This window comes from Manis pentadactyla, chromosome 13, assembly GCF_030020395.1.
Source record: "Manis pentadactyla isolate mManPen7 chromosome 13, mManPen7.hap1, whole genome shotgun sequence".
Classification (NCBI taxonomy): domain Eukaryota; kingdom Metazoa; phylum Chordata; class Mammalia; order Pholidota; family Manidae; genus Manis; species Manis pentadactyla.
Window position 1 is genome coordinate 4,363,384 of NC_080031.1, and position 27,877 is coordinate 4,391,260.

General features: G+C 56.0%; 2 protein-coding genes across 13 annotated transcripts in view; one reads left to right on the top strand and one right to left on the bottom strand.

The window, feature by feature from the left end:
* Nucleotides 1-215: 215 nt before the first annotated feature.
* PCSK7 (proprotein convertase subtilisin/kexin type 7) lies at nucleotides 216-26,994 on the bottom strand. 8 transcript variants are annotated; one of them, XM_036919851.2, is made up of 17 exons: nucleotides 26,685-26,994; nucleotides 25,038-25,159; nucleotides 24,076-24,555; nucleotides 23,206-23,340; nucleotides 22,445-22,610; nucleotides 21,230-21,320; nucleotides 20,347-20,401; nucleotides 19,771-19,909; nucleotides 19,277-19,377; nucleotides 16,651-16,818; nucleotides 16,076-16,183; nucleotides 15,405-15,507; nucleotides 3,630-3,786; nucleotides 2,971-3,065; nucleotides 2,144-2,237; nucleotides 1,823-1,940; nucleotides 216-1,577 (listed from the first exon to the last, which is right to left on the bottom strand). In XM_036919851.2, the coding sequence occupies exons 3-17, from the start codon at nucleotides 24,541-24,543 to the stop codon at nucleotides 1,212-1,214; spliced, it is 2,364 nt and encodes a 787-aa protein (XP_036775746.2). In that variant the 5' UTR covers nucleotides 24,544-24,555; nucleotides 25,038-25,159; nucleotides 26,685-26,994; the 3' UTR covers nucleotides 216-1,211. The 8 variants fall into 8 exon arrangements, with proteins under 8 accessions (XP_036775746.2, XP_036775745.2, XP_036775747.2 ...); XM_036919850.2 differs by having other exon boundaries at nucleotides 25,038-25,239; XM_036919852.2 differs by lacking the exon at nucleotides 26,685-26,994 and adding an exon at nucleotides 26,101-26,678.
* A 233-nt stretch (nucleotides 26,995-27,227) lies between these two features.
* RNF214 (ring finger protein 214) overlaps nucleotides 27,228-27,877 on the top strand; it is a 40,951-nt gene continuing 40,301 nt past the window's right edge. For all 5 annotated transcript variants that reach the window (XM_036919853.2, XM_036919854.2, XM_036919855.2 and 2 more), the window contains exon 1: nucleotides 27,228-27,356. The gene's annotated coding sequence lies outside the window, so the exon portion shown is untranslated. The remainder of the gene's footprint in view (nucleotides 27,357-27,877) is intronic.

Consider the following 27,877-nt stretch of genomic DNA (forward strand, 5'->3'; position numbering starts at 1 on the left):
GTGTACGCCTGGACTTGCACGTGTTCGGAGGCTGTTGTCCTCCAAAGGGCCCCTCCCGTTCCAGGATTTGGGGGGTGGGTGGGGGCACGGCAGGCTTGCAGAGGACCAGGCAGTGGAAGAGGAAAGTGAATCTTGGGGACTGAAGGGACAGGGGCAGCGCGGCAACTGGCATCAGCTTTGTGGAGGCAGAGGAAACGGGTGGGTGGCGGCAGGACTGTGTGGAAGGTTTTTATTTAGGAAAAGCTGTGCGGAAAAGAATTCAACAAAATGTTGCTGTGAAAAGAGAAAGACAAATCTTAAGCGTTAAAAAAAGTTCAAATCAACCAAACTCACTCAGAAGAGGGGAGGAGGCCAAGAACGGGGAGGAGTTCCAGCCTGTCAGGCAGACGGCTGGCCTCGGTGGGTAAGGCCGTTTCCCTGAGCACTTTGCGGAGGAAGCCGGGTGGCCGCAGGCCTGGCGTGGTGGCCGCTGACCCCTGCCACAGACCCCCGGCACACTCCCTCCCTTAGTGAGGCCCGTCCCGGCTTTGCCAGGAGCATCGCACCGATCCTTCGGGAGGGGGCTGGGGGTGGCTGTTAGGGCGCCAGGGGGGTGTTCAGGGTCGGCTCCTGCTCAGGGATGATGGGGGCAGCTGCCCTCAGGGCAGGCGTGCCGGGCGGACGGCCCATCGCCATACCAGTATGTCCGAGGCCCGAGCCTTAGGAAAGTGGGAGAAAGAGAGGAAAAGTCTGCTTTTCCTGGGTCCTGAGTCATTAAGAGAACGGGCCTATCTGGGGGTTCTCCCAGCCTTCACCCCAAGCCCTCTTCCCAAGTGACCCCAGTGATGTTTCCGCTGAGATGCTCTTCTGGCCGTGGCCGGCGCCCTCAGCCAGGCATGGGTGAGGGTCCGTGACCCACACCACTGGCCTGTCCAGGAGAAATGAGGACGGAGACTTGTCCAGTGGTGAGGGGCCAGCGCCCGGTCCAAGACCTTGTCACCAGAAGCTCCCGTTCAGCTGGAGGCCTGGGGCTGCTGCCCATCGTTCTCTGGCCCCGCCCGCCGCCTCTGGACTCCCCCGTGAGAAGGCGCCTGCCCTCCCTGAGCGCAGCCAGCGGGCGCTGAAGGCCCCTGGGCTCCGGACCGAGTGTCCCGGGACTCTGGGGCGGCTCTCCAACCCTCCCCGGACTAGGAAAGGAAGAGGCTGTCCACGCCGACCTGTCAGGCCCCGGGTCAGCAGATCCGCTCCTCCCTCCCGCGCAGCAGGTCTGGGCGCAGGGGCTGGTGAGGGCCGTCAGGGGCACTCCTGCTCTGGGACAGGCCCCACGCCCCCGGCTCCCGCACTGCGGGGACAGGGAGGCCGGCGCGGCGGGGTGCGCCCTCACCCTCTGCATCCGCTCCGGCCGGATCCTTGCTGTTACAAAGCGGCACTGACTCCAGTTCTGTCTCCTCCACCCCGGCTTTTTGGCTTCGCTGGGGCCAGTGGCAGGGTCCACTCCTACAAACCGGGTGAGAGGCCACATTCCTCTGGCCCAAGTATACTTCCAGCATGTAGTAAATGGTCCAGAAGACGGTAAAACAGCCAACAAGCACCAGGGTCTGGGGAAAATTCCAGCCCATGTTAGGGCCCATTTCTCCAAGCCTGCAGTTTTTCTCAGGCCAGAGCAATGGGCTCAGAAGCACTGCCCATCACCTCCAGGCATGCCCTCTAAGAGTCAGTCAGGAGAGTGGGGACCCGGGTCTTCCCCACCCCTCACTCCCCAAGTCACCTGGAGTTTCCCACCAAGAACTGAGTCCCCCAGGACCTTCCTGCCTGCCTGTAGCTTGGGTCACCGCCCCAGTACCTTGAGGGTGTTAGGGGTGATGGTGTAGCCATCTTCCTCCGGAATTTTCAGCCCCGGAGGGCAGGGCAAGGTGAAGCCCTCATCCAGGTACTTGCCACTCATGGCGCTCTCTAGAAGCCTGTGGAGGGGGTGAGGATGCCCCGCTCACTGGGTTTCTCCCCACCTGCCCTCACCCATCCTCCCACCTTACAGCTGAGGAGGGAGCCCCACATCAAAAAGGGGGCAGGTGCCGTGGGTGCCCTGGGAGGTGGGGCTCCCTAGGTGTCCCTCCCCCCAGCCCCCATGCGTCGTCTCCCCTCTGACACGTGTGTCTGTCCCTACCTTTGTCTGTCCCTGATGTCTACCGGAGTCCACACAGAGCCATACAGGGTCAGCTGCCATTGCCGGAGGATACCGGCCTGGAAGGGCTCGTCTCCTAGAGCGGCAAGAGGGGCAGTCCTGAGCCATGCCCTCTGCAGGCCATGCCCACAGCCGAGGCCCTGCCTGCCCGCCACCCCGGGGGACTCGGCCACCCGGCCTCCTGCAGTCCCAGCAACCCCAGGTTCTGCCGCGGTGTCCTTAGTGGCTGACAAGGGGGGAGGTGGAAGAGGGTACTCTGAAGCAGAGAAGTTTTGCCTTTATCTCTTCCATATTTTGGGATTTTGCTTGGAAAAAAAAAAGTTATAAATTAAAGACAGGTTTAAAAGCCACTGGTCCAGTGACTACCTAACGAGGGAGGGCTGGGCTCAGTCTTCTTACTGAAACACTGTGTGACCTTATGCAAGTCACTTCCAACCTCTGCAGGGCCTAAGACTTTCCAGAAAAAGGCCGTGAAAGTTGGTCCTGCCCTTAAATGCCTACCAGGGCTGGCTGAAGGGTGGTCATATGTGAAAGGACTTGAAATGTGGTTTCAGTAAGGAACTGATGTTGCTATACTGAGGAAAAATGGACCAGTCACTTCTCCAGGGAATAGAAGAGGCCATAGGAAAGAACAATTTCAGATTCAATGCCTACTTTTTAGATGGGACATACTTCTTGCCTTCTACGCTGCTGTTCTAAGGGTAACGCTGTGTATTCCACCTGGGATCATTCCTACGGGGACTGAGGTCCAGAGGGACCAGAGGACGGTCACGAGAGGCAGGCCCCGACGGGAGGGCGGGCAGGCTTACCTACGTCCCTGATGGCGAGTCTGTACGTCCCTTGCGCTCTCTCCCCCCAGCATCGCACAGTGGAGAAGGTCCAATCATCGAAGCCGCTGGGGTCCCTGGAGGAAAGCACAGAGTAGAAAACTTGGAAGGAGGGTGCAGGAACTGACCACTTTGCCCAGGAACATTCTTTTTTTTTTTTTTTTTTCTGTAGTAGCCATGAAAGTGTACAGCTGTTGTCTGAGCTCCAGCCATCAGGAGAGTGCCACGTGGGGTCCTCAGCACTGACCCCTTCCCGGGATCTCACGGGCGGAGGGACTGTTGTCAATGGGTCCTAGTGGGAAAGGCCAGCGTGGGGAGAGCGTGGGCCGGGGAGGCCGCTCAGTGCCTGTTTTCTGTCACTCTCCCAGGCTCTTACTAGCTGTGCCTCATTTCTTCATCTATACAAGGAGGTTACACAGTCTACCTGCATGGCTCTTATAGGGTTAGAGGGGCACAGACGTAGAGCATAGTGCTCAGCACGCTGAAGGGCTTGCACGAAGCACGAGTAAGTGGCTTCCAGCTGCCAAGGCCGGCTAGGGCCATGGCAGTGCAGGGCAGTGCCAGTGTCCATGTCTCCCATACCTTTTCCTTGAAAAGGCCGGTGCTGCAAAGGGAGCTCAGGTGTGGGTAGGTGTACGTACGAGTCCATGCTGCGGGGGGCGCCGATAAGGGACATCATGCCACTGGGGCAAAAGAGTTTCAGTTCCAAGCTGCCACGTCGTGGATGAGTGATGGAGACGGTCACTGCCACATGCTCCAGGGTCTTCAGCCCCGACATCTCCAGGTCCATCCTGCTGACTGTGGGAAGTCAGGCTGGGCAGCTGGGAAACCAGCCCCATAGACACCGCGCCCTCACTTCACCCAACATAACTCAGAGGCACTTGCTCCATGAAGCCACATAGAAGCATCTAGGGCAACCCTAAGAGGGACCTCGTGTACACTAGTAAATGGAAGCAGTTACTGCACTCAAGGAGTTTACAATCCAGTCTGGAGTCCAGATGGGAAGGTACCATATACCCAAGACACAACATAAGCACCAGAGAGCAACGTGATTCATTCATGCAAAAAACAATCAACGGGTGTCTCCTTCATTTCAGGCACTGTACTAGATGCTGAGAATATAAAGATAGGTTGGACATGGTCTCTGCCTCTACCTGCAAGTGGGAAATGTTATGGTGTGAGGCATACATAACGGATACTAGAACAGAGATGGTCAGACGGGTTTAGGCACATGGCAGCAAGACACACTCTGAAGAAGGAAATGAATACAGATGATAGAGCGGGTGGGTAGAGGGCAATCCGGGGGGGGAAATGGCATGTCTGAGAGCAGAGGTGGACATGAACAAGTTTCCTATTGAAGGCAATACAAAATTTTAAAAAACTACCGGAGTGAATAAACTTCAAGGAAATTATGCTGAATGAAAAAAAAGCCAATCTCAAAAGGATACACAGCATGTGATTTCATTTGCATAATACACATGAATCATATTAAGTACATCGGTGGAGACAGATTAGGGGTCGCCCGGCGCACGGGATGGGGCAGAGGAAGGCTGGGGCTGCAGCGGGATGACGTGAAGGAGGCTTGTGGTGACGGCACAGTTCTGGCTCTTGGTTGTGGGTGGTGGTTGTGCGAGGCTCCACGTGTGGAAAAATCACACAGGGGCCCCCCAGCTCCCCGGTGTGAGCGCAGGTCTAACTGGTGAAGTCCGATCAGCTCTATGGATCGTACCATTGTCGTTTCCTGGTTTTGATGTTGTACGTAATTAAGACATAAACACTGGGAGAAGGGTGTGCGGAACTTCCCTGAGCATTTCTCTGCGACCCCCGATGAATCTATAATTATTTCAAAGTGAGAAGTTTAAGAAGGAACAAACTACTGAAGCAGAGGATCAATTGGGGACTATTACGACCTTAGGTTGCAATGAGAAATAATTCTTTCTCTAGCACCTTTTCTGCATTAATTCCTTCCAACAGGCAGGCAGCAAGCAGTACCACCGCTTCAGATGCCCAGGTGCAGACAGGCGCCGAGAGCCGGGCAGGGGGCCTCGGCTGGCCAAGGCTTCAATCAACGTCCTTCAAACAAGCAAGCAGAGCTATGAGAAGGCGCCGAGCAAGGACGGAGCGCTTTATAAAGTGAAAGAAGGTCACCGTTAACAGGCGGGGGCAGCCTGAACGGGCAGAAGGAACAGGCTGGCGAGGCCAGTGAAAATGCTCCTGCCTTAGTCTAGGTGGCAGCGTGGGTAACCGAGAGGACAGAGGAAAGGAGAGGCTCAAGCCTTTCTGTGCCACCGCCTTCTGCCTTCCCGGACGCTGAGCCCAGGGGCGTCCACTCAGACGCCCTCTCCCTGCAGTCACAGCAGAATGCCACCGCCGTTTCCCCCCGCGGCACGCGTGGTCATGAGCACCACCTCATTGCGCAGGTTCACATTTCTTTACTTCCTCAGCTCTGAAGACCTTTCCCACCCCAAGTCAGCACCCACTTCCGTGACCAGACCCTGGGCCTCGTCACTGGCTGGGACGGCTTCACTTCTGAATGGTTTGGTAACTTTCACTGTGAGTTTCATCACATAAGCAGTGCAAATTAATCGAACACAAATTAGGGAAGTAAATGTAAATTAGGAGCAAAAATGAAACCAGAGAGCGCCCACAATTCTTGATAACACGTTGGTAATACCCACCCAGACCCCTCTCTGTGTATGCACGGGCTGTGTGTGGCTTTTCTGCCACTCCACCTGGCAGCTCTTCAAAGCCAGCGTCCCATCTTCTCTGAAAACAACCTGCTGCCCGTCTACCCCGGCACTCCTTCTGGACCCTTCATTTCCCTGCAGTCCATCCAGCTCCTGGGTCTGCTGCCTGAGACCCCATAGCTCATCGGTCCCCATACTCCCTGCTTTACACTCTCAGATTCCTTTGCTTTCTTTTCCTTTCACAGTAACTACCTGGCAAAAGTCCAAACCAGAACGCCCCCAGACAGCCACCTTCTTGGCTGGATCTTCTTGCTTACCGTCTTCCCCACTAAAAACGAAAAACAAAAACAAACCCTTTCTCAACTCTCACTGCCTTCTGCCTACCATGGTCTCTGGCGCCCTTCAGCCTGGGTTCAAATCCCAGCTTTGCCATTTTCTAGCTATGAGAATTGGATTTGTGTTTCCTTATCTGCCAAATGGGGATAGTAACAGTCATCAGGTTGACAGGAGGATTACAATACAGGCAGACCTCAGAGATGTGGGTTCAGTCCCCCACCACTGCAGTAAAGGGAGTCAAACGAATTTTTGGTTTCCCAGTGTACATGTAAACATATAAAAGTTATGTTTACACTATATTATAGTCTATTCAGTGTACAATAGTATTACATCTAAAAAAAACAGTGTCTGTACCTTAATTAAGAAATAATTTGTTGCTAAAAATGCTAACCGTCAACCTGCTTTCAGCAGGTCATAATCTTTTTGCTGTTGGAAGGTTTTGCTTCCACGGTGATGGCTGCCGGCTGATCAGGCTGGTGGTCGCTGAAGGCTGGGGCAGCTGTGGAAATTTTAAAAAATAAGACATTGATGAATTTGCTGCATATATTGACTTTTCCTTTCACAAATGATTTTTCTGTAGGCTTGGATGCTGTTTGGTATTTTACCCACAGCAGAACTTCTTTCAAAATTGGAGTCAATCAAGTCTCTCAAAACCTGCCACCGCTTTATGAACACTTTCTGAAATATTCTAAATCCTCTGTTGTCATTTCAACAAACTTCACAGCATCCTCACCACGAGGAGATTCCATCTCAAGAAACCACTTTCTTTGCTCATCCATAAGAAACCAATTCAAGTTTCATCACGAGATGCAGCAATTTAGTCACATCTTTAAGCCCCACTTCTAATTCTAGTTCTCGTGCTGTTTCCACCACACCTGCAGTTATTCCTCCAGAGAAATCTTGAACCTCAGAGTCATCTGTGAGGGTTGGAATCAACTTCTACATCTGTTAATGTTGCTATTTTGACCTTTCCGCATGATCACGAATGCTCTTAATGGCGTCTGCAATACTGAATCCTTTCCAGAAGGTTTTCAGTTGACTTTGCCAGGATCCATCAGAGGAATCCCTACCTGTGGCAGCTAAAGCCTTAGGAAATGTGTTTCTTAAATGCACTCATTAAATAATGTATTTTTTAAAGACTTGAAAATCAGTCTTACTCCTTGGTCCATGAGCTGTGGAACGGACGTTGTCAGCAGCGTGAAAGCAATAGTGATCTCGTCGCTGAGACCCCATCCCCATCAGAACTCCTGGGGGACCAGGTGCCTTGTCCGGCAGCGCCCAAGCTTTCCTCTGCAGCCTCCTCACGTCTCTCAGCCATCACAGAACTGAAGAGATTAGGGCTCTGCTCTGGATCAGGCTTTGGCTTCAGGAAATGTTCTGGCTGGTTTGATCTCTCCAGACCGAACTTCCTATCAGCACTGAGGCTGTTTCATTTTCTCATCACTACTGTGCTCACTGGAGAAGCACTTTTGATTTCCTTCAGGAACTTTTCGTTGGCATCCACAACCGGGCTGACTGGCACAAGAGGCCTAGACTTTGGCCTGTCTGGGCTTTTTCTGTGCCGCCCTCACTGAGCTTGACCGTTTTGAGCTTCTGATGTAAAAGGAGCGACGCGCGGCTCATCCTCTCACTCGAACGCTTGGAGGGCACCGCAGGGTTACTAACTGGCCAAAGCCAGTACTTCTGTGTCTCAGGGAGTAGAGCAGCCCAAGGAGAGGGGCAGAGACAGGGAAGGGGCTGGTCGGCAGGCCAGTCAGAACACACAAAACCTTTATTAAGTTTGCCAGCTTACATGGGCACGTTTTGTGGAGCCCCAAAACAATTACAATGTGGCATCAAAGACCACCGATCACAGACCACCACAGCGAATATGATGATGACAGAGTCTCAAATATCCTAAGAAATACCAAAATGTGACACAGAGACAAGAAGTGAGCAAATGCTTTTGGAAAAAGGGTGCAGACACTTGCTCAGTGTGGGGCTGCCACCAGCCGGTTTGTAAGCGACGCAGGATGTGGATGCACCACCAAGCGAAGCTCAGGAAGACGGGGTCTGCCGCGGGTCAGCATATGGAAAGTGCGAGGTCGGTACCCAGGGAATATTCAGGCCACCTAAGTGGTGGACGTGATCTCTCTTCCTTCACTGTTCAACTTCTTGGAAGATGTCTACATTCACCATCTCTGTTTCTCACCCCCCCATTCACCCTTAACTTCTTTCCCTACCACAGTGGTATATATAGCACACAGGGTCGATGTGAAAAGTTGGTCTAGAGTGCTTATGTAGAAGAGCATTTCTGTACCATTCCTCAGAACCTCTGCAATCCCCTCCCCAGAAGGGAACGCCTATTATCGCTTTCAGTTGTTTTCTTCTGGGATCTACTTTCACGTTTCTATATAATAAGCATGTGTGGCGGTTTTGTGGTTTATCAATTTGAGACATTATTTATTGATTTTGGATGAGAGCGAATGAGGATTCAGTGCCACATTCACACCTCCCTACCTTGCCCTCTCCACCTTCTCAAAATCAGTATATCACAATTCTTGGTTAGATCACTATTTGTTTTACTTTACAATGACCTTATAAATTTTATATGTACTTTAGCCAAGTAGTGTACAATGACCATATTCATTTTCTAAACAAATTGCTGTTTTCCCCTCTGGAGTTAATAACTGCCCAGTTTTGAGGTTTACTTCAACTCATGTCCCTGAAGCTAATTCTTTCCAAATGGCACAGACGAACCACATAACCTCTCTGAATACTATTGTTTCCAACCAACAAACAAGTCAGAGGCCCCCTCGATGCCATTTCCCCCTGGAGTCTGTCTGTGGACCCTTGGGGCTCGCTCCTATCTGCTGCGCTGCTGTTGGGGTGGGGCCTCTCTCTCTCTCTCTCTCTCTGTCTCTCCCTCCCTCCCCCCATCTCTCTCCTCCCTTCCTCTCCCTCCCTCCCTTCCCTCCCCCCCACCTCCCTTTTCTTCTCTTACTTTGCCCTTCACTGTAGCAGGCTAGGGGGTCTTTCAAAGCAGTTCAGACAAAGGGAGCATGAGAAACACTTGCATGTCTGAAAATCGTATTTCCCTCTCCCATGTGATTATTAGGCTGCGGTTTTTGAGCAAAAATAATCTTCCTCAAAACTAGAAAATATTTGGAGGATTTTTTTTTGATGTTCTTAATTATTCTTTATAAAATTAAATTCTCTCCTGTTGGTATCTCAAAATCCTGTATCTTCTTAGCATCATTTACATTTTTTTTTTTGAGAGGGCATCTCTCATATTTATTGATCAAATGGTTGTTAACAACAATAAAATTCTGTATAGGGGACTCAATGCACAATCATTAATCAACCCCAAGCCTAATTCTCAACAGTCTCCAATCTTCTGAAGCACAACGAACAAGTTCTTACATGGTGAACAAGTTCTTACATAGTGAATAACTTCTTACATGGTGAACAGTGCAAGGGCAGCCATCACAGAAACTTTCGGTTTTGATCACGCATCATGAACTATAAACAATCGTCACATATGATTATTCGTTTGATTTTTATACTTGATTTATATGTGAATCCCACATTTCTCCCTTATTATTATTATTATTATTATTATTATTATTTTTAATAAAATGCTGAAGTGGTAGGTAGATGCAAGATAAAGGTAGAAAACAGTTTAGTGCTGTTATTTGGAGGATTTTTTTCAAATGAGTGAGCCCTGTTATCCTCCAAAGTCAGCCTGAAGTCCTAACCGTTGCTGGAGCCTCTCAGCTGGTGGGCTTCCCTCAGGTGAACCGGCCTGCAGACCAGGACGTCCAGGGCATCCCACTTCTCTGGGGAGGACCCTTCCAGTCTCCTGAGCGGCCGGCCGGCGGGGTGGGTCTCCTCTCAGCGTGCTCCCTGCCTCTCACTTTCTGCTGCACCTGGGGTCGTAGGCTCTGGCGCACCACCTCCCCAGTTCCTGCCCAGGTAAGGAGGGGCCAGCACCTGGCTGCTAAGGGCGGGAGAAGGTCCACGGGGGTCTACGTGTCGGCTCATCCTGGGTTTTAGCCTCATACCCCATCTCTGTCCTGCGAGTCCTGCGCTCTGGGACTGTGGCATGAACGGGCTTGCTTCGCAGCATCACCCCTGCAGGTATTTGTACAGGATTTCCTTGCCCTGCTCACTTCTGCCTTCCTTTTCCATCTTCCAAAACTGTGATGAAAGACCTCATTTGCCATTGCCTTTCTCACTCTTTGTCCTTGTGCTTATACCATTTTTGTTCCTTTATTCTTATTCTGGGGAAGTTTGGGGAAAAAGCAGAGATAAAAAGCACGTGTTCAATTTGCCCTCTTCAGCCACAAATCATCTCTGTCCCCGTTAAGGATTCAGCCAACCACGATCTCGCTTTTGCCCCTACGGACACACTGCAAGGCTGTGTCTCTGGGTCACCACCGGCCCAGGGCCGCCCTTCAGCCCTCGGCTACCTGCCTCTCTCCCTCAGACGCCTGCGGCCCCGATACCATCCTCCTGATTCGTCTCCTACCTCTCAGGCCGCCTCTTCATTTCCTCGGAGGCTCCTGTCCGGGGTCCACCTGTAATGGTGGCTCTCCTTTACTCCCTCACCCTCCGTCTATCGTCCCCCGGGGGTCTCTCTTTCTCCCAGACCTTTTCCTTCCGTTTTTACACTATTGACTCCCAAATTATTACCTCCAGTCTAGTCCTTCAAACGTACTTATTCAGCTGCTTTCTAGATGGAACCTTTAGGTGCTGCCCGGAAGCTTCAAACTCAACAGAGCCGGAATTCCCTTCCCCAGTCCACGCGGTAGCCTGGCTCAGCTGTCCTTCTTCCTGGCTTCCTGGTCTCATCTGATGGCACCACTACCTGATCAGCTGCCCAACCTAAGAACTTAGAAATCTCTTTCTATAGTGAAAAAATACATATTTATTTATATAAAGATATACACATAAATATATTTATATTTACATATACAGATTTTTATTATAGAATATTTTAAACGTATACAAGTAGAGAGAAACATGTTCTCAACACTAACTTCATAATTATCAATCTGTGGCCATCAACAATTCCCCCTATTCTTCTGCCTCCCAGATCCTTTGGATGGAATCCCCAGCACCCTATCATTCCATCAGTAAAGGTTTCGGAGGCACCTCTACGAGATGAGGCCTTGGGAATGACTGGCAGCTCTCCTTCTCCCTTACTGGTAACATCCATTGGTGATGTCACAATCTACCTCAAAGGTTCCCCACAGTTTTGATAAAGTCCTACGTCCTTCCCCACCGGCACACCTGGTTCCACTGGGCCCTGCTGCCTGTAGTTTCAGGGCCCCCTCTGCCCCCCACACCTCGTGCTCCAGCCACACCACATGCCTGGCAGCTCCCTGAAGACACTGCAGCCTCTGCACACGCCCTGCGGCCTGGACGTCCCTCTTCTCCTGGCTGGGGCACACGGTGAAGCTCAGGCCAGGCCCTGCTCGCTTTGAGAAACCCTCCTGTCTTCTCTGGTGCAGGAGACATCCCTCCTCTGACACCTGTGTCACCTCTACAACACGACACTTGACTTGCAGACTGACTGTCTTTCTCTTTCCCTACCAGACTGAGCGCTTCGAGGGCAGGAATTGTGTCTTCTCTCTGAATCCCTGGACTGCAATACAGTGCGTGGGATGAGGTAGGTCTCACATATTTGCGGGAATGAATGAGTGACAATGTCAAGAGCCATTTCAGAGAAATACTTGAAAGGCTGAATTGCAGGGAAAGGATAGGGAAGGAAATGGGGAGGGGCAGGGGCTGCAGAGAGACTGCAAACCACAGCGTTTCAAGCTTGGGAGCTGAGGCACTGGTAGCGGCAGAAGGGAAAGCCTGGCAGGTAAACTAGCTTGTGAGAGGTGGCGACGAAATCCAAAATTTGGTACAAGTTCAATGTAGTATGTTGGCGGAATATCCAATAGCACACAGTGATTTAGGAATAGAAAGACGAAGGACAATAGACACGGAATACTCGGAGGAGAGCAGGAACACGGCAGAGAAGGGCGTACAGAGTGAACCGCATGTCACAGAACACTATGGAACAGCACGGAATCCAAGAAGAGCCCTGTGGGTGCCTGTCCGTCAGCACGTGCAGATGGTGGCACGCCGCGCACATTTTCATATTGCTGTGTATGGGGAGCTGGGTGGTCATGCACCAGAGGACATTAGAATTATTTTACTAGACTTACAGGACTTAATACATTGAGTTAATATTTAGAACAGGGCTTAGTACATAAAAAGCACTCAAGCCTTAGCTGACGATCATCAGCTTATTATTATTTGGTCTTTGGTAGTTGGGGTCTTTCTAACTCACCCTCTGGCCCGAAGATTCCAGGGCTTTCTTTGCCCACACTCCCGTGGAAGCTATGAAAATCTCCGACCCTCTCACTGGTCAGGGAACATAGTAAGAGATTGTGACCGAGGACTCATTTAGTGGAGAGGTGACAGATGAAGTTACAAAATCAGCCACACTGTTGAGGAAGAAAATGTGAAGGAGGGTGGAATAGCACGGACTCTGTCTCAGAAGGTGCTCATGGTTCGGGACTACTTGCAAACTAGGGAACCAAGCTCCTAGGGCAGAGAAGCCAGGAGACAGCTCTGGAGCTGCAGGGGTGGCAGAAGCCGGATGAGGGAGGGAGGCTGCTGCAAAGGCCTCTCCACAGGGTCAGGGCACCAGGAAGGCTGAGAAGAGGAACCCCAACTAAGCCCCATCTGAGCAGGAAAGGGCGCTGCGAGCAGGGGCATTTCAGGGCTAAGGGGTGACAGAAGCGAGCAACGGCTTTACTTAGTTCACTTGGAGAGGTTGAAGGACGGTAGGTGGACCTGGGATGTTTGAAGGGGAAGGAAGACCCAGAGGAGAGGCAGAGACTGGGTCGGAGATGAAGGAGCAGGTTTCGCCTCCCTGGCAGAGGGTTCGCCAGCAGGCGCAGGGCACAGGAAGGATAAAAAGGTGCACGGGGTGGCCGGGAGCCTCCCGTAAACAGACTCCCCTGTGTGTGAGACACTCCCTGAAACCCCACTCTCACTCTCCCACCCTCTGGCAGAGTTTTGAGGCCCGGAGTCAGATCTGAAGGAGCTGCGGGGAGAGGAGGGAGGCGGGAGTGTGGGTGACACAGGTGGAGGAGGAAAGAATTAGAACAGAATGTTGGATATCGTGATCTGGTGATGGTGGCATGAGTGTCTGTGTGTGTCAAAGGGCATTGGTGCGTTTTATTATATGTACTCCAACAAAAGAAAAATTATAGAAGTAACTATTGGTAAGGAGGGCAAGAAATAATAAAGAACCGAGGGGCCCTGATCTCTTTTTCCACATATTCTCCTGCCAATGAGGAGAAACAAAAACCTGTCGGCACCAGAGCCACACTGCCCGATGAGGTAGCTACTAGCCAGAGGTGGTTTTCCAAATCTAATTATAAAACTAAAATTTAGTTCCTCAGTCACACTGGCCTCGTTTTACATGATCAATAGCCTTATATGGCCAGTGGCACTGAATTGAACAGCACAGATAGAGAACACTTCCATTATCCTAGAAAGTTCTACTAGGCACACCACTGCTCTGGAGTCGCAGAGGCATTTTACCTCCTCTTCGATCTCAGCAACATTCAGCCCTCTCCCCCCCACCTTGCAGAAGGTCACTTTCCATCCCTCAGACCCCAACTCAGGTCTTGGTAGGAGAGACGATAGTTTGGCCACTGGCAAAGAAAGGATTCCTGACTGTCTAGGGCTGAGCCGCTCTATCTATTCTAACTGGACTTCAACCTCCGAGCACACCCACGGCTTGTACCTTCCCTTCTGTGTCGACAGTCACAGAAGAGGGACAGACACGTTGGCTGCCTCCGTTTCAGCCGAGCTCACTGCCCTTCACTGCCCTCCAGTCCACGAAGGGCTCCACCTGCCCAACTCCCTGAGCCGTCGCCCCCCTTGGCTCCCGCCACCTCTCTCCCCTCACCCGCCTCCCGCTCTCCTCCCCCAGGGCGACTGTCCTCTCCCCAGCCTCCTGTGACAAACCGTGGTTGCCCGATGCCTCTGCTCCTAGGGCAGCTTGTCAGGCTGGGGCAACGCCCCCCGGTTAGTGGGAAGCAGAGGATACCAAAGCCAGAAAGGCCTCTTGCCCTCTTCTAAGTCAACCCCTCATTCGGCAGGTGCAGCTGTGGGTTACTGTCGCTTAGATGACAGGAAGCAGGGAGGTGGAAGCTAAAGGCTCACTGTCTCCAAGACGGGGAGCGCAGAGCGCGGGTTCTTGCTGAACCGCATTCCTGGGAACGTCCCTGCGCTTTCCTCCTTGGCTCCCGCCTCCTGCCCCTTCCCAGATAGCATTCCTTTTACGGACAGTGCCGCGACTGGGCCCCGGGAGTTACTTCCACACAGCGGGGAACTGGGCAAGTGGTGGCCGTGGCCAGGGAGCGCGAACAGGACTTCTCTCGAGAGCTCCCCCCAGGAGACGGCCCCACACCCCCGAGCTCCCCTGTCTCTGGGACCACCCCCAGGGAAGCGGCGGGGACCCCCACCCCAGCACCCTTCTTTGGCCCCTCCTCCTGTCCTTGCTCTGGTTGGGCCCCTTCCTAGGAGGATGGGGACGGTGAGGCTGGAGCTCTGGTTCAGACACAAGACGTGACATGCTTCAATGTTCACAAGAAATAGCAAATAACTCTGCTTGTCAAAATTCCTCAAGGGAAAAAAAAAAAAACCCCAAGGAGCTGGAGGCCAGGAGAAGTCTCCCGAGGGAGCCTGGGAAGTCTGCAGACAGATAATAACCCTGTAGCCCAAGCACCTCGATCCGACCTCCCTCTTCTCTGGCAAGGCGCTCAACCTCTGCGCTCGACACAAGGCCACGTCTCTCCCAGACCTTCAGATAATTCTAGTGGCCCTGGGGTGGTGGAGGTGGGGGCAGAGGGTGGGCAGCGACCGTCCAGGGGGACATCCGTGATCCTACCCCTCCTGGCAGACCCCACCTGACTCCCTATTAGACAGCCTGAGAAGCAAAGGAAGCGACTGCCGGCTCCCCACTCCACCCGAAGGCCACGGGATGAGGGGAATTGTCTGGCAAGTTCTTAGCATAGGAGCCGAATGCTGAAAGGGGCATCTTTCAGCTCCTGTCTGGTCTCCCCCTGCCGTCCCTTCCCACCCCTCCCTCCTGCCTGTCTGACCCACTGCTCAGCAGCTCCTTCTGCTGGTAACTCAGGAGAAAGGTCTTGTTTCAGCAGCCAAGGGACCGGCCAACTCAGAAGCACTAACATGCCCTAAAATGGCCAAAGAAAACTCCCCAGGCCTGGCTGGGGCTCCAGGAAGGGGGTGGAACCCTGCAGGGAGGGTGAGTTCAGCTTCCTGTCACCCTGCCCCAAACTTCAGCCCAGGATTAACGCCCTCCTGCTGAGGACTTACCATTCCACAGGACCTCCAGGGAGCAGGGAGACAGTGGGATAGCCTTGTTCTCTTTCAACACGGGGCTGGCATAGGAAGCCAAGTAAGGAACAGACGTCCAGATCTATTCAAGGGAGGGGGGGACGGTGAGCGAGCTAACAAGACTGATGTCACCCCCACCCCAAAACACACACTTTCTCTCTCTCATCAACTTCGCCTTCAGGGCTCAGCTCTCTTTCCTTCCTCTCCTGGTCACCCTCCTCCCCTCCTGACACTCCTGCTGGCGCACAGGCGTGCTCCCTATGGCACCAGACCAAGGACCCAGAGGAAGCGGCTGGTCCAGGGTGGCGGATGAGAACCAGAGCACCCTGAAGTCCCGAGCTACACTCAGGTCTGGCACGAGACCAAGGACCCGGAGGAAGTGGCTGGTCCAGGGTGGCGGATGAGAACCAGAGCACCCTGAAGACCCGAGCTACACTCAGGTCCCACCTCAGACCCCGACAGTCTGGAAATTGCCACCAGTGTTGCACCTGCTTCGTCACTCGTAAGATGGCTATCAACTGGGATGAGGGGAAACGGAATGAATGAGCATTTATTAAGCACCCACGACATGCCAGGCAATGTTTCAGGCATGCAGCCCCCTCCCTTGGTCACTCCACACTGGGCCCCCTGCGCTGCCCACACCTGTTCACCTTGGCTGCATTAACGAGTCTCCAGGCACTGAGTAGGCCGAATCCGTGCTGGTGGCTGTGGCTGAAGCCTGCCTCATTGGTGGCCCAGTCCGCATGGTGGTCCTCATACTGACAACAGAGGCCCTGGTTAGCCTCCTAGATTCCCAGGAGCCTCAGCAAGCTCACTCTGGCCCCCCCACTCTCCCTGCTGGCAGATCCAGGCCAGGCTCTCCCACGAACACCACTAGGAATGGATTCCCCAAGGGAAGCTGGGACGCAAGGTCAAGCCCCATGCCGTCACTATAGCAGCCTGCTTCTACAGAGGGAGCTGGGAGTCCCAGCTCCAGAACGAGGGAGCCCAGACAGAGCTCTCCCTTGCAGGTAAAACAGCATCTGCAGAATGGATGCAGATGAGTTTAGATCTGTGGTCTGGGTCGGGCCCCTGCACCCATTCTATGCACATGCAACTCTGAAGGGATTCGGCACCTAACACTGGGACACCTGGAATCGGGAGCCTCCTGACCCCTGCACAGTCCTGGGCCCAGAACTCTGGGGTGGTCTGGGCCAGGCCGCAGGTCCGCCTGCTAGGCTCTCACCTGCGTGGCTGTGAAGACAATGATGTGCTGCACGTCTCGCCAGGTGAGGCAGGGCCGCACCTGCAGCATCAGGGCTATCATGCCCGCTGCAAGTGGGGCTGCAGCCGAGGTCCCCGTGTGGCCCTCCGTGCAGCCCGTGCCCTTCTGAAGGTCCCAGTCAGTGGTCACCTGGCAAGCAGAGGAGGGCAGGGGGCTGGGTTAGGGGCTGGGTTTACAGGTGCTGCGGAGAGGGGGAAGGGTTGGTCCTCTGAGAGCGCCCGGGGGCCCCTCCGTGGCGAGGGCTGGAGCTGTGGCCAGAGTGAGGCCCGTGAGCAGGCTGGGACAATGCAGGCCTCACAAGAGACTCTGGAGAATCGAGAGAAGGACAGTTGGACAGTTACCTGTGAGGGTCTGGCCAAGGGGGCAAGGAGATGGGGACATGGGGGACGCCTTAGGTGCCAAGCTGTTTCCTGATTCCTGCTCCTCTGATAACTCCCTGATTCACCACCCCGGCCCCTCTCGCCACCTGCTACCCTGCAGCCATGCTAGACGGGAAGCAGCCAGGGCAGCTCCGGGGCCCCGACTAGAGCTGGGGCAACACTGACGGCACCGTTCAAGGGAAGCCCAGCCGGCAGGGGCTGGAGTGACACGAGTGCGAGCAAAGGAAGCGCGTTCCCAGGGAGGGGGAACGAACGGCCCCCTGTCCCCTGGGGGCCAGCCTGGGTGGGCGTCTACAGCCCCTGCCGGCCTGGCCGTGGCAGGCCACAGGACCCGCTGCCTCCCCGCCTCAGCCCTGTCTTCACCTGTGGTTCTGAGGTGGGAGGTGAGGGCAGGGGCAGGGGAGGAGGAGGTCGCCTGGGGAGAGACGGCGTCTGCCTGGCATCAAGCCCTTTCCAAGCTCCCATCAACCCTGGAGCCAGAGGTGAGCAGAGGTGGGCCCTGCCTAGGTCTGCTCTGCTAAGTGGCGCTTGGGTCCAGCACATGGCACCCATATGAAGACCAGAGAAGTTTTTCTTCCAACCTTCTCTTTGGGGATCAGAAACCAGTGTGCCAACAGCTGCCTTGTCTCTGTTATACTCACTGCTTCCCTCCCAGTTGTTCCGGCAGCTGCCAAGAGACGTAATTTTCACTCAGATACCATGCAGGTTTCACTCGAAAACCTATCCAGGTTGTGGTCTCAATGAGAGTGGGAAGCCCGCTCTCTGCCAGGAAGCAGGGTTTTTTTTTCCTGTTAAGGGAACAGCCTCTTGGTGGCAGTCCGCTGGGCAGCTGTAGGGCTCATGAACTTGCCTGTAGTGGCAGAGGCCCAGGCAGCCGTGGGAAGGTCCAGCCAAGTGCCCCACGCAGCCAGAGGGTGGGCAATAGATGCCCTGCCCTCAGGGAGTCAGCTCCACCGAGCTGGCCATTGGACAAAAACTGTCTACGGGAGGTGTCTGAGGCAAGGCCATCCCAAAGATGGAAATGTGACTGAACAATCTCTCTCTTCATTTCCGGACAGTTCATGTGGAAGGTGGAGGCTAGGGTGGGAAGGGAGGTGAGTTCGGAGGCGAAAAGCCAGGTACCGTAGAACAAGAGTTTATGCCAAGGAGCTGGGAGCCTTCTTGGCCTCCAGCTGAGGCCAGGATGAGCAGTTCCTGGTTCCTGAGGGTTCTGCCAGGGCAGGAAGAGCACAGCACATTCCTGCTCTTCCCCCCAAGCTGGCCTGGCCTGGGGTGGGTGCCCTCTGCATCTGGACCCAGCCTGCTGAGCAAAGCCTCTGGCCCTTTTACTGTAGTTGACTCCCTTTCCTCCCCTCCCCGGGGTGAGTGAGGGGGCTGGGGTCAAGAGGCACAGAGACTTGGAACACGGGGTTGACCAGGAGTCCACTAGCAAAACACAATTTCAGTTTTGGAATATGAATTTGACCCCAAGAAGACAAAGCAGCCTAGTTGCCAGTGGTCCCAGAAGAGACCTCCCAACCTGGGCCACTGGACATCTGACACCACCTGGCACCAGCTCAGCTCTTCCCAGGAGCCCGCTGTGCCTGGATCACCCTGTTGGGGGCAGCTGCCCTGCGACAGGTAGGGAGGCCTAGGGTCACAGCCCAGAGAGCTGGCTTGTACCTGCTGGGATGGAGCTCAGCCAGCTGGGAGCAGGCACTAGACCCTGAATTCTTGACAAGGTCTCACAGCCAGAGAAGCCCCTCTCCCTTGCTCCAATCTCGTTTCCCCCAAGGGGAAGCTGCAGCCCCCAGGAAAGAGCCGCCTCTCGGGCTGAAGGAGACATTCCCGGCTCCTCTCCCCGCCCACCCTGTAAGGACGGTGCCAGCCTTACTCGGGGGAGCGCAGGCCCAGGACTCACGGTGTGTATGGGAGGCTGAAGAGCAGCGGGGTGAGGTTTGTTTTAAGCCCACAGAAATTAGTGAAAGCCCGGATTCTACCAAAGGAAGACAATGAAAAGTCCTGTAATCAGTGTGACACTTGGTAGTTCCTGTCGTGAAATATACTTTCCACTTTAAAATTTGAAACTGAAAAACCATGCATGCAGACTGAGTTAGAGTCCTCAGCTCCAGCCGCCCAGCGGCATGGCCCTTGAGACACGGACCCGCCAGGGAAGAGGACCCTGAGCGGGCACAGGGGCGAGGAGGGGACGCTCGGGAGGCACTCACGATGCTCCGCAGCATCTTGTCCCCGCCGCTGAAGGTGACCGCCAGCATGGAGGCACACTCCTCCGCATAGAAAGGCATCCGGCCCTCCTCGTCCACAGCACCTGGGGACAGAGCAGTGGAAATGCAAGCTGAGATGAGGGCCTGATAATATCAGTTATCTCCGAGTTATCATCCGGGAGGCTGTCCCGACTTTAAAAAATGAACCCCGTGGCCCAAGACTCTCAGTGTCCACAACCCTGCCTGAACAGGCAGCCTCAAATGGCAGAGGGCGTTCTGTGCCCTCATGCAACCTAATGCCGCAGGTCTGGGTAAACCTGGGGGCATTCCCCCCCTGAACCTGTTCATCCACCCACACGTTCATTTTCCTCAACATGTACTATCTACTGTGAGTCCCAGTGGGTGGCACACACACACACATACACGCCAGACTCACAGCCCCTCCCACTAGGCGACACACACACACGCGCACATGCTCCCGGAGCCGCAGGTGGTACCGATGGTGACCGTGTAGATGGAGTTGGCATAGCCGTCATAGTTGCAGTTGTCGCTGTGCTGGCCCCCGTTGCCACTGGCCACCACGAAGATGCTCCCGAAGCCCTGGCGGCCTGCCAGCACTCCATGCTGCAAGGCGGCCTGAGGAGCAGACGCGTCGGGGGTCAGCCGGGGGCAAGACTTCCACCTTCCTACCAGCCGCCCTCTCCCTGCCTTCCACAAAGAGAAGGCAAAGAGCCCAAAGGCACTGGGCACAGGAGAGAGAGAGGCTGAGGGAGGACACAGGCGGGGATGCAGCTGTCAGCTGAGCGGCTGTTGGATGCGTGTATGCTGCTTATCTGATAGGACGGGCCAGACATGGGGGCAGAGCGCACAACCCGAGGGTAACAACCAAAAGCACTGTTTCCTCTCTCTAAGAACCAGTGTCCCCCACACTCCCTCCTCCAGGTTAGGAGCATCCTTCCCAGAGGAGGTGGGCACTGCAAACGGGGCTGCGGGAGGGAGCAACCTGCAGTAGTTGTAGGAGCTGAATGAAGAGGGTGTCCTGGACCCCCAAAGTCTGCCTGCAGCTCAGTTACCTTTCCAAGCTGGTGGGGGCCATCCACCGTCCTCCCATCGTCATCGGGTCCCCAGCTGTTGAGAAACACCCAGAGGGGGGAGCCAGGGCCGGGCTGAGGCTGCCCGCCAGGCCTCCTGGGACAGGGTTTAAGGGCTCAGCCCTCATTCCCAAGGGGAAACTGAAGTGTGTGCTACGGTGCTTTACCTTGGAAACCAGCCCGGTTTAGCATTGCTCTATCCTGCCCCTAAAAATCCTTTCTCAGGCCCCAGGGAGCAGGAGACAATACATAAAGAAGAAAGGGACAGGGGCCACCCCTCTCCTGAGCTGGGGATCCAACACTAGGCTGGATAGCAGGGCACCACGAAGGGAGTGTTCAGTCTGGGCAGGTGCTCGGGTCTGAGGGGCTCTCTAGGAGGAAATGCACAGTGGATGACGTCATGGATTTTAGGGAGGTACTGCCCCGGGGGTAACGGGTGTCCTCAGTACCTCAGTTCCTCCATGCTCCTGCCCTCACCCCACCCACTGCCATGCCCCCGGCCCTGCCATAACCATGACCTGGAGCTGCAGGTGCATTTACGTGTGTAGGGCTGGTGCTGGGCACTCAGCTCAGCTGTGGCTGGAGACAGCCCACTTTCCCCCCGAGGCCTGTAAGTTTATTAAATAAGTAAACGGGGCTGGCTGGAGCACTCGTGCGGCATCCCGATTACTGGGGTGACCTGGGGCTTAAGCCTGAGAACCCAGTGGCTGGGGATCTGGACACAGGAAGGGGAGGGACCACAGGCCGAGGCCCGTGAGAAGACGCTGCTGGGCCCTGCCCATCAGCCCATTTTGCTGTCCTTTTGTCAGGATTTGTCCCAGGTGCCCCGGCCCCTCGCCCTCTCACCCTCCCGGCCCTGCCTCACCTGCAGCTGTAGATGTCATTGATCTGATAGTGCTTGTTGAAGGCCACGGCCTCCATGCTGTCCGTAAGGGGGCCATCCAGGACACGGATACCTAGGCAGTGAAGGCCAGCTCCTCAGTGACGCTGGTCCCCTGGATGGGGGACCTGGGGGGTGGGGGGCTACATGTGGAGACCGGCTTTTCCCTCAAAGTGCTGCCGTATCTCCTGAATTTTTATGTGTGTGCCTGTCCAGAAATGTTTTTAACGTAATGTTAAATCTTAGACTTTAAGGATCATGGGAAGAGGCATAGGCTAGAATGCAGGGAGCTTTGTATCTGCATGCTTAACCACATAAAACACTGGTGCAGTGCTTCACCCACAGAAGGTGTTCGATAAATGGTACTTATTACCCTGACTACTCCCACAGACGCCTAATTTCACTCTGTAAGATGGGGTGGGTCCCATCCTGGTGAGCACGCAGGGACAAAGCTGTCAGGAGGGACCCAGGCCCTGAGGGTGTCCGGCTCAGTGAAGCCTTGTTTACAGAGAGGGCTGCTGACCTCTGCCGGAGGGTAAGAGGAATGCAGCCGGCCACTCAGTCTGCAGGTTCCACTTATGGGGGACCAGGGGAGGGCTTCCCCATTCCTTGCCTTCATGAACCTTCTGCCTTGATGGACAGAGACTGGGAGGCGAAGGAGCCTTAGAACAACCCCGCATGGGGGCTGGGGCTGCTCAGCTCTCTGGAAAGAATGGAGAGCAGACAGTGATCATCAGAAGGGCCGGGAGCCTGAGTGCTGGGAGGGAGCCTCCGCGGGCATATGGGCCAAGGAAGGGCAGGTGAGAAGGTGCTCAGTGAATTATGGAAATGCAGACATAGGTAAGAGAAAGGAGTCACCGTTACAGCGAGCTGGGTCACTGAGGGAGCACAACCACGGTCAGAATAAGGGAAGAGGAGACCCAGCAGGCTGGACTTGAGGCCTCCACCCCCCACCCAGAGCGCTTCCATGTTTACCTGTTTTATATAGTAGAGTTTGCTGCTAAAAACATGTTTCAAACACCACTGCACTGAAAAAAATCAACAAACTGATATGCCCTACAGATGAGCTATCACAAATTTACCCTTTGCTCTCTGCTGCGTGTGCTGCATGTGGGATTAAAAACATTTCAGAATTCCGAGGGAGGGCAGGGGGTGAAGGCTGTGATGACAGGAGCCGAGCGAGGCTAGCTCGGAAAGTACCTGCCACGCGGCTCCCGTACGCCACTCCCACGGCACAGAAACTGTTGTTGGGCACCGCGGCGATCTCTCCCGCGCACCGCGTGCCATGGTAGTTGCCATTCTCCGCATCCGGGTGGGGCATAGGGTCCGGGTCGTTGGAGTTGAGGTCATAGCTGCCCTCAGGGCTCTGAAAAATTGGGGGAGGGTAACATGTGGTCACCCACTGCTTATAAGGGGCCAGCTCCTGGAGCTCAGGGGGAGGGGAACCGGGAGGGCGGGCCTCCAGACCAGCGCAGCAGGGCCCTGTCTCCACACACCGAACAGGCTGTGAGACACGAGGACAAAACACACTGGGGCAAAACCAACAAGCGCCGGACCTCAGCACACTTCGCTCTTGTCTACTAGAGAAACGTGCTCAGAGGACGACTGCTCCATAGCGAGGGAACCTGGGATAAGAATTTAGGGCCACCTAAAGGCCAGCCGCCACAGGGAGGAAGGTGCTCAGAACTCTGCGGAGAGCCAAGCTGCTACAGAGGCCACTGCTTCGGCCCCAGGGCGGGGAGCAGCCCCCGGAACCTGGAAGTATCACCTGGGATCAGCTCCCGCCTCCCTGTGACTCCACCGCCAGTCTGGAATGCCCGCTGGCGCAAAGAGGAAGAGCACCACCCACCCCCAAGCCCTTTTGTTTGGCCCTGTGACCTTAAGAAAGGGGACCAGCCTGAGATGATAGCAGGAAGGAGGTAAGCCATGGAGGTGGGAGACGTCGCTCCAGGGCCACTCACGTAGTTGGGTGCAATGTCCTGGACAGTGTGCTCCACGCCATCATCCACAACCACCACAGTCACCCCTTGCCCAGTGACGTTGCGCTCCCACACACCTGTCACGTTGATGTCCCTGCCGGGGCTCCGCTGGTTATTCTGTAGGAGAGGGAGGGTTGGGAACTGTTCTCAGAGCCTTGGGGATCCAGTGACACACAGCATGGCCCCCGGGGACAAGTTACAGCTAGCAGCCCCTTTTCACTCCTGGCCACCATCAAAGAGCCTGATATAGGCTGCGGACTGTTAGGTCTAAGTGGGGACAGAGCCAAGAAGGGACAAGCGAGAGCTCTGCCACAGCCTAGTCCCCGGGACAGCCTGGTATCACTCACAAGCAGCCCAGGTGGCATGGTGGCTAGAGCTACTGGCTGGAAGATACAATTATTACGCTGTAAAATAAACATTACATAATAGGATGTTAGCAGTTGACGCAAAGTGTCTACCATGTGTCAGGCACACACATATTGGTGCCCTCATCCTAACCGTAACTCTGGAAGGAAGGCACCATGACACTCTCCATTTCACAGAGGAGGACGCTGAGGCACAGAGAGGCTCAGCGGGTTGCCCAGGGGCGCCTGCTAAGAAGTGGCAGAGCTGGACTTTAAGCCCACGCAGCCTGGCCTCAGCAGCCACGCCCTAACCACCAGAGTCCATTGGCTTCTAGAAGTGAGCCCGGGAGGGTGGAGCCGGAGGAAGGGACACGCCCAAAGACAACAGATAAGTGTCCCCAAACAGAGGATGAGGGTGACTGAAGAGTAATACAGTCAAAAGCCCAGGGAAGGATTGGATACCCAGAAGCTACCCATCTGAAGCTGAAAACTGCAGGCCTGGACTCACCAGGTGCCATTGTTGTGGGTACTTGGGGTCATTGAAGTGGACGCTGCGCTTGGCCCGCTTTAGCAGTCTCTGCTCTGAGTACCAGCGCACAGCTTCGTGCCTGGCCAGCACGGCCTCCGTCTGCTGCCGGATGGCCTCCGCCTGCTCATCCTGCCGGTGTCCAGCTGGCTGGACCAAGAGGTAGAACCCCTGGAGCTCCCCAATGCGTCCAGCATTCACCAGCCCCGCTGCCTGGGCCAAGGCATCTGCCTGTTGCTCCAGCGTCTCTTCTTCCTGCTCACCTTCCAGCTTGTCCAGATGCACAGCCCAGCTTAGTCCCCCTGGACCCTCAGCCCCAGGCCCATCTGTCCCTGCCAGGCCCATGACCCAGGGAAGCAGTAAGAAGAGCCAGGCTAACTCCAGCCAGAGGCAGGTGGACAGGCCCCAGGGGGCTTCCAAGTGTGGCACTTTCTGCCTCCCCTTCGGCATCAGAGCAGCAGGCTGCAGATAAAGAGAAAGGACATCAGAGATAAAAGAGCTGATAACCGCAGGGGTCTGAGAGGGAGACTGAACCACCAAGTACTACACCTACCCAGAAACCCCTAATCCACTTTAAACGTTTGACCTAAATGTTTGATCCTCTTTTTTTATTCACATGTACCCCTGAACGATAGGGATAAGCCCCCAGTGGGCGGACCAGTACTAACCCCAGGTGGTACCTCCAGGGCATGAGGGGCCAAGTCCCACCTGAGCAGCTCCTGGAGCAGCATGTCAGTTGTAACAGGCAGCAGGCTGCTCCTTCCCACGGTGGCCATGAGAAGGGCTCACAAACCCTATCACTCCCCCAAACTACTAGCAGAGTCACGACTCTTTTTAGAAGAGACCCTCCTCCCTTATTTAGAAGGGACACAAATCTTTCCCCAGCTGACTTCTCAGTCCAGCTGTCCTCAGGGCTAACTCCCGCCGTGGGGCCCCAGGCCCACCTGGACTCCATGTGAGGCTGAGCTCCTGGTCTGCTTAACCACCTCACGCTCATTTTGCGCAAATGGAGAAAAGGCATCACTTTCACTGCGAGTTGTGTTCGCTCTGTGCGCAGATTGCAGGCCTGTGGGCCCCAAGCAAAGAAGAAACGGAGTTCTTCCAAACCCAGTGGAGCAAGCAGAGGCTCACCATGATCTCCAGGACCTGTGACCGGAGAAACTGGCCAATGGTCAGGATCATTTCCAGAGATCTCAACTGGGGTGTAGACTGGAACAGGACTGGTACGGTAAGGCACAATCAGCTCACAACCCCGAAACCCTACTTCTTGCCCTACCCATCACGCCACCCTCTTTTCTTTCTTCCTAGAGGCCCCAAAGAGGGCTTGGACTATTACCAAAACCACTCTTGAAAACGCAGGCAGTCCTGCTCCCTAGAAGTCCGGGTGGTAGCTAATGTCCTGATTTCTGTATCTCTGAAGGATGCCCGGAGAAGTCAGAGCAGGTGGGAGGCAGGGGAAACAGGGAAAAGCCGAGAACACAAACCAAAGTGAACAGGCGTTATGGGCAAGTGGGTAGCAGTGAGGGACGAAATGAATGGAAAGGGGCACTAAAGGTCTTCGCTGCCCGTGGGCCCTCGCTCAGTAGGTGGGCTAGGAAGGGAGAGCGCACGCTCCGGGTATAGACACTCAGTTTGACAGAAGGGCCAACTTAGAACTCGTGGGGACCCGGACAGGTGAACGGGTGGCAGAACGTGTGTACTTAGCGGTGGCTGGACCCCTTCAGAAACACCTGCCCTCTACTGGCGTCACCTTGAGGCCGGGCTTGGAACCCACACACGTACCCCTGATGTGACTCAAGACATTACAGAAACATGGGAATTTCACCGAAGTCTCTTTGGAAAGAGAACAGGGGTCTTAAGTGACCTAACATTTCCCTCCAAAAGTCTGCATCCCACATCTGCTCTTTTTTCCTTAGGTTCCCAGGCATGTTCCCTCTCAAAGTCCTTCCTGCCCTCCAGCAGCCTAGATTTCCCAAGATACTCAGACGTCTTTCCCAATCTGCGTACCTTGCTGTGTGAAATAAAATCTCGTTAGACAGCGAGAGAGTGACCCTCCCAGGGCCCTTCAGTCTCAGCAGATCCCGCAGATTTCCGGAAGCGCGGAGAAACCTGACCACCACTTCCTCCTTTCCCTCGGGCAGGGCAGTAATTGACCCCCACCCTCCACTCCAGACTCCAGTTTCTGGAAAGGAACCTCAAATACCCTCTGACAGATCACAACCTCATACAACTGCTAGGAGCACCTTCACAGCTCGTAGGCGCTGAGGGAGAAGAGGAATGATGCGGGCAGCCCAGGGTCCAGGGCTCTGCGCCCAAACACTGTCCCGTCGCCGTTTCTACATCCTGTTCCTAAAACCAGGCTGCGCACAGGGGTCGGGCTCGCTGATTCCCTCTCCCCGACCTCGACTGCCCGGGGCAAGGTGCCCCCTCCTCAGAGGGAAGCACTCTATCCCGGAGCTCAAGCCCCCGGTGCGCCGAGTCCTGGGCGCCCCCGCGCCGGGCCTGAGGGCGCGCTCTGTGCAGCCCCTCGGCTCCCCGGGTTCCAGGAGCCCGGACCCCAGGGCCCCGCCCCCGCCGAGCTCCCCACTCACCGGCCCGGCCGCCGCCGCCGCCGCCCCCCTGCGGAAAGTCGCGGCTTCCCGGGAGCGCGAGGAACCAGTGACAGTAACATCACTTCCGCTGCGGCGCGGCCAATCGGCGGCGGGTCCCCGGCGCACACCCGCTGCCGGCGGCGCTGGGGCCGGTCCTGCGGGCGGGCGCCCGGCCGGGGAGCGTGCGGCGGTGGCAGGTTCTGCCCGTGGGGCCCCGCCGCCCCGAGGCCTCAGGCATCCTCCAGGGGCGCCCTCCCCAGAGAGAGCACCTTCCCGGTGTCCTCTGGAGAGGGCATCGCGGTTGCGATCTTTAAAAACACCTTGTCCCTCTTCTCCCCTGAGCACCAGCGCCCCGGTTCTCCCTACAGCCCCCCTAGAGGGGCTCCTCCCTCCGGCACGTGTCCTTCTGTCCGGCGGGCGCGTCTCCCAGCTTCCCTGCGCCCCCGGGTGTCGCCTCGCATCTCGGAGGGTTTCCGGGCGCCCAACCGTGCCAGCTCGGGCCGCCAGAGGGCGCCGTCGGGGGAGGCGCGCGCCACCGCAGCCGCTCCTCTCCCGGCAGAGCCCCGCCCCCTCCGCTCGTGCCGCCGGAAGTGGGCGGTGTCGCGCGCGCGGCCCGGCGCTCGCCCCCTCCCCCCAGGCTCGGCGCCCCCTCCCCCCGCTCCGCCCGCTCAGGTGCGTCCGTCCCTCCCCCGCTCTCCTCCGGGGTCGCGGCGCGGGGGGTGTGTGCGGGGCGCGCGCGGGAAGGGGCTGCGGCGCGGGGGCGCGGGCGGGGGGCGCGCCGGGGGGCGTGGAGGGGCCGCGAGGCCCGGGGCGGGGGCCTGGTCTGCGCGGCGGACCGGGGCTGGCAGCCGGGGTGGGGGGGCGAGGGGAAGGTGCGCGGCGCGCTGGCCGTGGGCAGCGGCCCGCTCGGCGGCCCCCCGAGGAGCGCGGCCGTGGCCGCCGGCGCCGCTTCCCCCCATTGTCCCCTTCGCGCCGGCCCCGTCCTTCCCGGGCAGCCGTCGCTGGTGGTCGCCGCTGCTGGCGGTGCGGGGATGCCTGGCGCCTCGGACTGCGCCAGACGAACCTGCCCCGCTCCGCCCTGGGCCCTCCGGCGCGGGAGGTGCCCGGATGACCCCTGCCCCGGGCTCCCGTGTCCCGGGCCCCGAGGGACCCGACCCTGAGCTCTCGGGGCAGGATGTTTGCACCCGAGGGAG

Coding starts and splice junctions, on each gene's coding strand:
- PCSK7 (XM_036919851.2), bottom strand. CDS start 24,543: ATGCCGAAGGGGAGGCAGAAAGTGCCACACTTGGAAGCCCCCTGGGGC. Junction 20,402..21,229: donor AATGACATCTACAGCTGCAG/GTGAGGCAGGGC, acceptor GTTTCTCAACAG/CTGGGGACCCGATGACGATG. Junction 3,066..3,629: donor GCCCCCCGCAGCATGGACTC/GTACGTACACCT, acceptor GCTTTCCTCCAG/GGACCCCAGCGGCTTCGATG.